Below are 10,781 nucleotides of genomic sequence, written 5' to 3' on the forward strand. Positions count from 1 at the left end.
CGTTAGTTGTATATTTTCTTGTGTTAAAACTTAAAAACATATTCTTTTTGGGTCTAAAATTGATCTATTTCTTTTATTTCTAGGAGTATATTTATTTTTAGTTGGCATTCAAGATAATTTTTTAATATGCAAACATATATTTATTTTATGTTTTTGAATAGCTTTCAAGCATTTTGATTATGAAGCGTTATTCTCTTTTTCTTTTTGATGTTTTTATTAAGAATTTAATAATAATATAAACTTATTAAGAGTAATTTTAATCAAAATAAAGTAAAGTGTCCCTAAGTTAAGGAAAATAAAACAAAAATATTGAAATTAATATGAAGAGACCAAGGAGGCGAAAAACAAGGAAATAAAATGCAATAAACTCCAGTTTTTTGCTTTATTCTATCCTTGACATTAATTTTAGTTTTTGATTAAGTGATATGCCTCTCTGTCTTCTTAAAGACAAGGATAAGGTTTGCGTACACTCTACCCTCCCCAAACTTTATGTGGGATTACACTGGATATATTGTTATTATTATTGTTGATTAACTAATAGAGTATGTTCTTTTTCTTTGTAAAAATGGAGATGTGAGGGAAATTGGAAGCTCCCAGCTAAGTTGGCGGGGAAGTTATTTCATAATTTGTGATTATGATGTGAATTATGATCAGTTATTTTTGTAAAGATAATTTAAACGTTTATTATTACTCAACAATTAATATAGTTATTTGGTTTTGAATTCAAAGACCGTCTTTGTTTTCTTTTCAATTTTTTTCCTTCATTTATCAGAAATGTAAAATATGTGATACTCCCTCCGTTTCATATTAGATGAGGTACTTTCCTTTTTAGTCTGTTCCAAAACAAATGACACATTTTAAAATTTGGAGATAAATCAACTTTAAACTCTTTCATTTTACCCATTTACCCTTAATGAGAAGCTTTTATAGCCACACAAATGTCATGGCCCCACAAACATTTTACCCCTTAAGCTTTTAAGACCACAAATTTCAAAAATCTTCTTGTTTTTTCTTAAACTCCATGACGAGTCAAACTATCTCATCTAATATGAAACGGAGGGAGTATAAACTATGCTCTTTATATACGCATTGAATAACATTTGAAATTCCAAAGTATACAAAAATGATGATAAGATGATACTCTCTCCGGTTCAAAATAAGTGATTTTTTGGATGTTTTCACACAGACTAAGAAATCTACCTTTTAACATTAATTAGCAATAGAATTGACCATATTAACCTTTACTATCTCACATAAACACTCCTAACACATATTCCAACACTATTTACTCCAAGGACAATATAGGAAAAAAATAATTAACTTATTCTTGAAATCCGGAAAAATCACTTATTTTGGACCACAAGAAAAAAGCAAAAAAATCACTTATTTTGGACCGGAGAGACTAGTTTGGAAGCTTTGCTTTTACTTTACCCAAAACGAGTAATTAACTATAGTGGTAAGAATACATATTTATTCGCGGGGGCCACTTTCGGCCCATTTTGGCATCACATTGTTAGTACTTCAATATATTTAAGTAGCTAGACAGCTAATTAATAATCCTATGTTTCTCAATTCTATTAAATAATTGATTACCACTTAATATAAACTTGATCGGGTGGGTCAAGTGTGATAATGACATCCATAATTGTCGGTTATCACACTCGTATAATGTTTAATAAAATCAAAGCATAACTTTGGTCTCGTACACATAATTATCGGTTAAATTAGTGAAAACTAGATGGCATATCTGTAAATAAGTTTTAAAAAAGGTATATTTAGGAAAAGTAGCTGTACAAGATATCTACAACATATCTACTGCAGGACATATTCACACGGAAATCGAGAGATATTTTGTCAAAAAGATGGGAATGAAGAAAATGGAAGGAGGAGGAGGAAAGAGATTGAAATGCAGCAGAAATGATAACAACAACATGGACCAAGACGAAGAAGAAGAGATTTTTTATGATGGTTATGAAGTAGAGAGGGAAAATGAACAACTTCCTTCTTCACAGCAGCCAGTTGGATTTTTCTACCCTTCAACGACACCGTCTTCTATCGTCGTTTCAGATGCCTTAGAACCTGATCTTCCTATCATATATGTGAATACTGTGTTCGAAATTTCTACTGGTTATCGCGCTGATGAAGTCCTCGGTCGTAACTGGTAAGTTATTTTCTTCTTTTGTTTATTTGTGTGTCATATCACATATGGGTTTTGGATAGTATAAATTGGGGAAGTTAGCTGATCTGAGCTGATTTAAGTGTATATAGGATTTAATTTTTGCCATTTAGATTGTATTTGAACAAAATGTAGGGTTGGAATTGCAAATTTGACGAAAATTTTGAGGTGGAGAATTGGAGTTAGATTTTTTTTTTTAGTCGCTTTCGAATGAATTTGTTTTCAAAATTTCCTTTTTTTCTTCTTTTATTGGATCTTATGCAGTTAGTCTACTTTTACTTGTAATTGTGGATTTCTCTGTATTTTGTTTGCAAATTGTGTGTGTTATATGAGTGTAGTGCTGTTTGGATACCTCTAATTCGTTGTACTTTCTCAACTTAATTGTTGAGTTTTTCTTGTTTAGTTTGAATTGAGAATTTAGCTGATCTGAGCTTGATAAGTTGTTCTAACTTTATTTGTGAAAAACAAAACTTTATCTAAGTACTAATTTTTGATTATTTTTTAGTATACTGTAGTTTGTACAAAATGTTGGATTTTGAATTGCAAATAGCTGTAAATATTTGCGGGGAGAATTGGAGTTAGAGGTGTTTTTTTGTTGAGTAGAGAAGAACTGCTCATGCCATTGTCATTTATCTCTTAGATAAATCCTTGTCAAGAAGCATATTTAATGTAATGAAGGATATGGACAACTGTATAGAGAGCTAAAAATTGACGAATAATGCACAAAGGAAAGGAAATATCAAGTCGGATCATTGTTATTACCTTATAAATAATTAAGAAAACATGTCGGATCATTGTGAAGTTTTTTAGTTTTCTAGCTAAACTACATCTTTCAAGATCACTAAGTGAATTCCCCTGATCTTGTAGAAGCTTATGCGTCCGCTGTGTGAAGACAATGCTCGACGTGGATCTTGTACCTAAACACCTAGGAAAAACCACAATCTGCCCAAATATTTGGTTTCAAAATGATGATTAAGATGTCATCTTGACTTAGATATATCCTTCTAATCACTACGTGTAATAACTGTGTCATGAACGTAAATCACCAATTAAATACACAAACTCAAAACAGAATGCTGATAGAATACAAAAGAAACAACCTTACCGCAGGTCGTTCCTTATTTGTGGACACCTATACCGAACTTATCAAATCATGCTCAAGGTGACTGTTTCAGATTATAAGGATATACATAATGTACATACACAACTTGAGACTCTCTAAGATGGTTGTTTCATATAAACTTCATCCTCAAGATCAGTTACATTCTTGATGTCCAACTAATAAGGAGGTCAATAATGAACAACAGATATGGACCAGGAAAGACGGATTGATGCAATTTTAGCTACAGGATATTGATTATCACCATTATCAAGCCCAAATACTTGAGTATTGTCTTTGGCGTCCAGACAACCTTTAAGTTGAAATAAGTTTCATCATCTAGACTGACTTTGGTATATACTAAGTTGAGCGGACTCTTTGATTTTGGTGCCATCTCCGTCCCGATACGAGACGGGGATGGGAGCGGGATACGTCCCGGATACGGTCAACTGACTTCGGACACTTTGACCGGAGTCCATCAACAAATTTGGGAGAAAAATTGAGATTTTGATTTCTCAAAGTCAAAAAAAAAAAAAAAAAATATAGGAGGATAAAAGAATAAATGTCCATCTTGGAGAATGAAAGATTGAATTCTACAGTATTCATTTAAATTTTTCACAGAATATCTCTCAAAATTTGCAATATTTTAAAGCTCTATGTTTTATTAGCCGAATCCCCACACCCGTATCCATATTCTGATCTGCACCCCCGAATCTTAAAATTTAGATTTTGCCGAATCCGATACTCGGATCTGTCCCCGTATCGGATACCCGCACCCGAGTCCGAGCAACTTAGGGTATATAAACTTAGGGACAAGCGACTGTAATTTTTACTTGGAGGCAAAGGAACAAGCTTCTAAGTACCATTAAGGTGTAGAGCCGACATCTCCTCAACCATAGTCTGTCATCGACCTCGATGAGAGAGGGTTTCACCTGTAGACTTAACAAATAGAGACAGAGGACAAGGAAGACAAAAATGCAGAATGGGATGAAAATAAATGATGGTAACCCAAAAATGTATTTTGGGGGGGGGGGGGTTTCACAAGTGGAGTGAACACATTTTTGAAAGCCATCGAGGAGGCTAGGACTAGACAAGCTCGCAGAAGGAAAAGGAATCCGTTGTAGAGCATTGATGATGATAAATCAAGATTGGTGGTGCTGTGGGAGGAGATGGAAGTTTAGAGTTTGGATTAATATTAGAGAAAACAAGAAGGTAGGAGAGAAAGGTAACTTTCTTTGGAACAAGTGTAGGCAAGACAGGGGAATGAAACCTCTGGTTTTCTAAATGCCAAAATTGACTTAGGTATTCTGAAAATATTGGGTCTAAAAAGTAGGAGACATATGGCGTTTTTGGAATATTGGGTATAAATCAAGATTGGTGGTGCTGTGGGAGGAGATGGAGGTTTAGAGTTTGGATTAATATTAGAGAAAACAAGAAGGTAGGAGAGAAAGGTAACTTTCTTTGCAACAAGTGTAGGCAAGACAGGGGAATGAAACCTCTGGTTTTCTAAATGCCAAAATTGACTTAGGTATTCTGAAAATATTGGGTCTAAAAAGCAGGAGACATATGGCGTTTTTGGAATAGGTTTTGGAAGAATTTCGAGGAAAACCTTTTTAAAAAATCTTGTTGGTTAATGTACTTCGGATTAAGTTTTGAGAAAAGATTTGAAAGTTCTGGAATAGGTTTTGAACTTGAAGGGGAAAATAGTGTTTGAATCGTAAAAGAGGTGTTGAAGAAGCTGTGTTTTTCTAGGTTTTGGGTTCCAAAGTTTTTCCAGAAGTGCTTTCCGAAACCAGGGTCTTTCATATACCAAGCAAGAATGTGTCTTGGGAAGTTCTGAAAGACATACCTTGACCAAACCCCTTCAAGGTCAAATGATTATGTTCCATTCTTTTTTTTGCCTAATTAAAATCTAATGCCCGTTTCCATTCCTCTCTCCTTTCTGTCTTCCGTTCTTTTAATCCAACCACCCCTGGTTAATGCAGAAATGAGTTCACTTAATGGGATACAAAAAAACTATGTTTGATTGAATGCACTTGCTCAAACATGACTTAAAGTGCTAATGACCTTGGCCTACCTGCTATCCCTGTAAAAATAAAGAACTACTGGACCAAAAAACTTAAGCCACACCTTTTACACATGCTGATTCTCAGAAAAGAAATTTACTGAATTATAATAAGACGCTTTAAGTCCATGGTAATGGCCATCACATTGATTGTAAGGCAAGGCCATCACACTGATTGTAAGGTGAGCGCAATGGATCTGAAGCTGTTTCTCTCTATTGTGTTTGAACTGAGCAGAAAAGTTTTTGGGCCGCAGAATTAGCTATTCATCTTTTTGCAAAAAAAAAAAAAAAAAAAAAAAAAAAAAAAAAATTGTAGGACTTATTTTTGTTCCACTAAATGCATTAGGAATTCTGGGTGTATGAAACACAGCCGCATCTTCCACAAATTTGAGATGGAACGTTCTCATTTCTATGATCGGAATAACAATCCTAAGAACTGAAGTTACCTATTGAATCAGAATTCAAGACTGCACAATAATTAGTGTTACCTTTTCGTGAAGATTTTATTGGCCTAAGAAGATGCAAATTGCTGCAACAACTCAGACCACTGCTGGGTTGCGTCAGGTGCTTTTATGGTGTTTTTTGTGTGTCAGGTGCCTTATTTCAAATGACTACTGCTTTTAAGATCATGTCTCACAAAGGATAAGCTAACGTTGAAAACAACGGAGTATGCATATCATGTAGTGAAAAGCAATAAAAACTGAGAGACAAGAGTGCCTCAAAAACTGTGACATAAAGTGTGTTCTGTGTCAGAGTGGCGCTTCTTGAATTGAAACTGTTTGGATGGATGATTCTTTTGCTGATGATTTGTATATCCTTTTGATTTAATTAAGTGATCTAATTGTCCAAAGAAACAATGATGGCGTAAATCTTACTTCAAAATATAGTTACCACTCCATCAAAAATTGTTCAGAATATACAAACAAATAAACAGCTATGGTATATATCTTATCTTTATATCTATTATGATTATCCGGTAGACTAGAATTTATTTTCCTCCTTGGAATAGTTTTTGTGTCACAAGGATAAAGAATAGTCAAAATATAGGTTTTGATTAGTCAATAAATGACACCTAATGCTAGTATATTATCAAATATATTATAAATTTTCTGTCCCTTGACATTATCAATTCTTTAATAGAATTGTTCAATGGAGATGTTATAGCTGATTCTTCCTTTACTTCTTTTAGTGTTACATTTTTTTGACAGAGATTTTCTCTCTGTGGATATGTGCCTATGGGCATGCTAGATAAGCTTTTTCCTGCATTTACCATTGACTTCAAAATTCTAATATTGAAGCATCTACTATATGTTAAACATCATTTACTATTTGAGGAATCTTGATACATCCACTGATTCATTTGCTTCAGTCGGTTTTTACAATTTAGAGATCCACGAGCCCAAAGGCGGCATCCTTTGGTGGATCCTGTTGTTGTTTCTGAGATCAGAAGATGTCTTGAAGAAGGTGTTGAATTCCAAGGGGAGCTTCTCAACTTTAGAAAGGATGGTACACCTCTGGTGAACAGGCTAAGGCTAGCTCCAATACATGGTGATGATGGCACAGTTACCCATGTTATAGGGATTCAAGTATTTTCCGAAGCAAAAATTGACCTGAATACTGTGTCATATCCTGTTTTCAAAGAAACTTGCCAGCCTCAATGTGACAAGTCTAGCAAATACTCTATTAAAAGCGGTGATTTACTGCAATGTCAGCACCGTGAAATATGTGGTATTCTTCAGCTCTCTGATGAAGTGCTAGCTCACAACATTTTATCTCGGTTGACACCAAGGGATGTTGCGTCCATTGGTTCTGTTTGTAGAAGGATACGCCAATTGACAAAAAATGAACATGTGAGAAAAATGGTTTGTCAAAATGCATGGGGAGCAGATGTCACAGGAGTGCTGGAACACATGACTAAAAGATTAGCTTGGGGGCGCCTGGCTAGGGAGCTAACCACTCTTGAAGCCGTTTGTTGGAAGAAACTGACAGTTGGAGGGGCTGTAGAGCCTTCACGTTGCAATTTCAGTGCATGCGCTGCAGGGAACCGGCTGGTGTTATTTGGAGGGGAAGGTGTTAATATGCAGCCAATGGACGATACATTTGTTCTCAATCTTGATGCTGCTAATCCAGAGTGGCGACGAGTTAGTGTCAAATCATCTCCACCAGGACGGTGGGGCCATACTCTCTCATGCCTTAATGGTTCCTGGTTGGTGGTATTTGGTGGGTGTGGGAGGGAGGGACTGCTTAATGATGTGTTTGTTCTTGATTTAGATGCTAAACAGCCAACATGGAAAGAAGTATCTGGTGGAACTCCGCCCCTTCCTAGATCCTGGCACAGCTCATGCACAATGGAAGGCTCAAAATTAGTTGTTTCTGGTGGCTGCACAGATGCAGGGGTACTCCTCAGTGATACATATTTGTTGGATCTCACTATTGACAAGCCTACATGGAGAGAAATTCCAACTACGTGGGCTCCTCCGTCAAGATTGGGACACTCACTCTCAGCTTATGGGAAGACAAAAATTCTAATGTTTGGTGGACTTGCCAAGAGCGGTCACTTGCGGTTAAGATCAGGGGAATCATACACGATTGACTTGGAGGACGAAAGACCACAATGGAGGCAACTTGACTGTGGGGCGTTCACAGGAGTAGGAAGTCAGAATGCAGTGATTCCTCCTCCTAGACTTGATCACGTCGCTGTAACCATGCCTTGTGGCCGGATTATCATTTTTGGAGGTTCAATTGCCGGACTGCACTCTCCTTCACAACTATTTTTACTGGATCCTTCTGAGGAAAAACCGTTATGGAGGACTCTCAATGTACCTGGGCAACCTCCAAAGTTTGCTTGGGGTCATAGCACATGTGTGGTTGGAGGAACAAGGGTCTTGGTCCTGGGAGGCCATACGGGAGAAGAATGGATTCTAAACGAAGTGTATGAATTGTGCTTAGCGAGCAAGCAAGATTCTGATGCATGATGTGGCTAATCAAATTCGTGCAGAATTGATATATAAATATCTTCTGAAAATGCTCTGAAGTCATGGAGAAACTTTACATTTTCCTTGAGAATGGTTCCGCAATGGAATACACCATGTCATAGATTCGAGTATCTTATGCAGCTTGTGTAAATAAGCTTTTGATCTTGCTGTTTGTAGTCCCTTGTTTTGTATCACAAGTGCTTGCAGTTCTGATTTTCTGTGCGAGTGGAATTGCATGTAATGTGAATATCTGTTCCTGCAGACCATTTGGTGGCTGGAATTTCTTATGCTTTTTGCCGTTGTATTTATATATTCTATTCACTGGTTTCTGAGTCTTAATTTGTACATTATCCTTCTGCCAAGATAGTTCATGCTCATATCTAACGCAATAAGGAATCCTTTAAACTGCCGAAACCCGACCCGTCGTCTTTTTCATTTTAGGTACTTGGTTATTCCGCTTCCGCTTAACAGGGATAAACGCTTTCTTTCACAAAAAATATTTAGTTTAGACTGCAGTCCTAGTTGGGGAGGAGATGCATTGGGAAACTTTTCCTAATCTTTTAACTCAGTGAAACAATGAAAAGGAAAAGGTAGATTCAGAGAATGCAAATAACACTTTCAAGAATGTACTATAGGGAGTGGGTAACAAAAGATCAAGATGAATATTGCTTACAAATTAATTTGCATGCAGGCATTTATTCATCTAGATTTAGAGCCCGTTTGGCCATGATTTTTTTTTTTAATTTTTTTCAAAATCTTTTCACTTTTTTTCAGAATCATTGTTTGGCCAAAAAATTTCAATTCACTTGAAGATGACTTTTGAAATTTTTCGAAAATTTAAAAAATTCCAAAAAACCCGTTTTCTAAAATTTTCACCCTGATCACTCAAAAAAATTCAATAACAACCCAAAAATATATTCATGTTCAAACACAATCTAATTTTCAAATACCATTTTCACTTGAGTTTTCACCTTTTTTCCAAAATTTTACAATTCTTATGTCCAAAAGCCCACTTACTATAAACATGCCCTTACGAAGTTGAACAGCGAAAGTGAAATTCTGGCGCCACCATCGCTTTCATCAAGTTCCATAAAATCTTTACTACTCCGTCCGTTTGACCAAAAAGTGTTAAGCTTTTTGTTAAACTAATTAATAAGAATATAGAGGATAAATTTTAGCCAAGGATAATTTACTACAGATTAAACATCAAAGCATATTGAATAGGAGAACAAGATATAGTCAAGCTCATGAACTTTCAAGACTTATAAAAGATATCAAATATAAATAACATGCTTACATTCATGAAGTATCGTCCCATAATGTAAAAATAGAGGAGGAACAGAGGGAATGCCATTGATAGTTGCAGGATCTATCTTTATTGATTCAAGAAAGACGATTACAAAGATTTAATGCCAAGATCTGCAACTTCTCGTGTTTTTCTCCTACAACTTTCTCTGGTTCTTCTGCCTTTTCCCTCTCTCGGAGAGAAACCCCCCCTTTTCTCGTTGTCTCCCCCTATTTATATAGTAAGTATTCCCTTTTATCTAACGGTTCTTAGCCAGAGGGCCTTAGTCTGTTCATTGTGCGTTAGGTCGTCCCGCTTAAATGTCACGACATATGCCTACAAGCTTTTAGATAGTTCGATCTCGGCAATGACCGAGATACTCGTTGTTATGATGTCTTATGAATACGACCATGGCTCAATCAGACTCCTCGCCATTCCTTTTAGTGCTGATCCAGGCGTGGTCAGATTTTGACCCATACACCGTCAATCTCAAATTATCTGTCATATTTCTCTTTTACACGACCCTTAAGAAATATTAATTAGAATGAGCTTTTGACTATTTTACCCTTATTTCTGTCTTAAGATAAAATCTTTCTTTATTGTATATTTATTCTATTTATGTGCCATCTCCATCTTCAAGAACAATTATTACTAAGGGTAAATTGAGAAAAAAAAGTAATTTTGTCTTCAACTTCTTAAACGACAAATAATTTGAGAAAACTATTTTTAGAAAGTACGATAGATAATTTGAGACCGAGGGAGTAATCACCAATGAAATTGAAGAAAATAGTAGTACGTTGATGATAGGATATAATTACGTATTTTATTCGCTTATTACACTCAAATTTACTGCACTTTAATTGAGTTTGAGCTTTAATCGCTAGTGTCTTGCACTAATTGTGTGTTTATGCCTTGTATGAGTGATTCCGAGCTATGTAGATGTTATGGAATGAATTCAAGTGATTTAGAGCTTTGAAGTCTATGTATAAGCTCAAGGAATTAAGCTGGGATCGTGTTCGGGGGTCAACGGATGATAGTTAGAACAAACGAAGAATCGAGTAGGCATATTGCGTACTGTCTAGTAAAATGCACATAACCTTTTGCTCAGAACTCCATTTGGGCTCCACAACATATGGTTGGAAAGCTAACTCAAAGGGATACAACTTTCATGTTTTACGTTT

The 10,781-nt window shown here is 35.8% G+C and overlaps 1 protein-coding gene across 1 annotated transcript; it reads left to right on the plus strand.

Annotated features, from left to right (window-relative positions):
• Nucleotides 1–1,805: 1,805 nt before the first annotated feature.
• LOC109240019 (adagio protein 3) lies at nt 1,806–8,654 on the plus strand. Its single transcript, XM_019406639.1, has 2 exons — nt 1,806–2,161; nt 6,710–8,654. The coding sequence occupies exons 1-2, from the start codon at nt 1,863–1,865 to the stop codon at nt 8,313–8,315; spliced, it is 1,905 nt and encodes a 634-aa protein (XP_019262184.1). The 5' UTR covers nt 1,806–1,862; the 3' UTR covers nt 8,316–8,654.
• The last annotated feature ends 2,127 nt before the right edge of the window (nt 8,655–10,781 follow it).

Source organism: Nicotiana attenuata, unplaced genomic scaffold (genome assembly GCF_001879085.1).
Source record: "Nicotiana attenuata strain UT unplaced genomic scaffold, NIATTr2, whole genome shotgun sequence".
In the NCBI taxonomy this organism is placed as follows: Eukaryota; Viridiplantae; Streptophyta; class Magnoliopsida; order Solanales; family Solanaceae; genus Nicotiana; species Nicotiana attenuata.

What these genes read in the sequence shown, in the direction of transcription:
- LOC109240019 (XM_019406639.1), top strand. Translation starts at nt 1,863, where the DNA reads ATGGGAATGAAGAAAATGGAAGGAGGAGGAGGAAAGAGATTGAAATGC. An exon ending in GAAGTCCTCGGTCGTAACTG is followed by an intron (nt 2,162 to 6,709) that starts GTAAGTTATTTT and finishes CATTTGCTTCAG; the next exon opens with TCGGTTTTTACAATTTAGAG.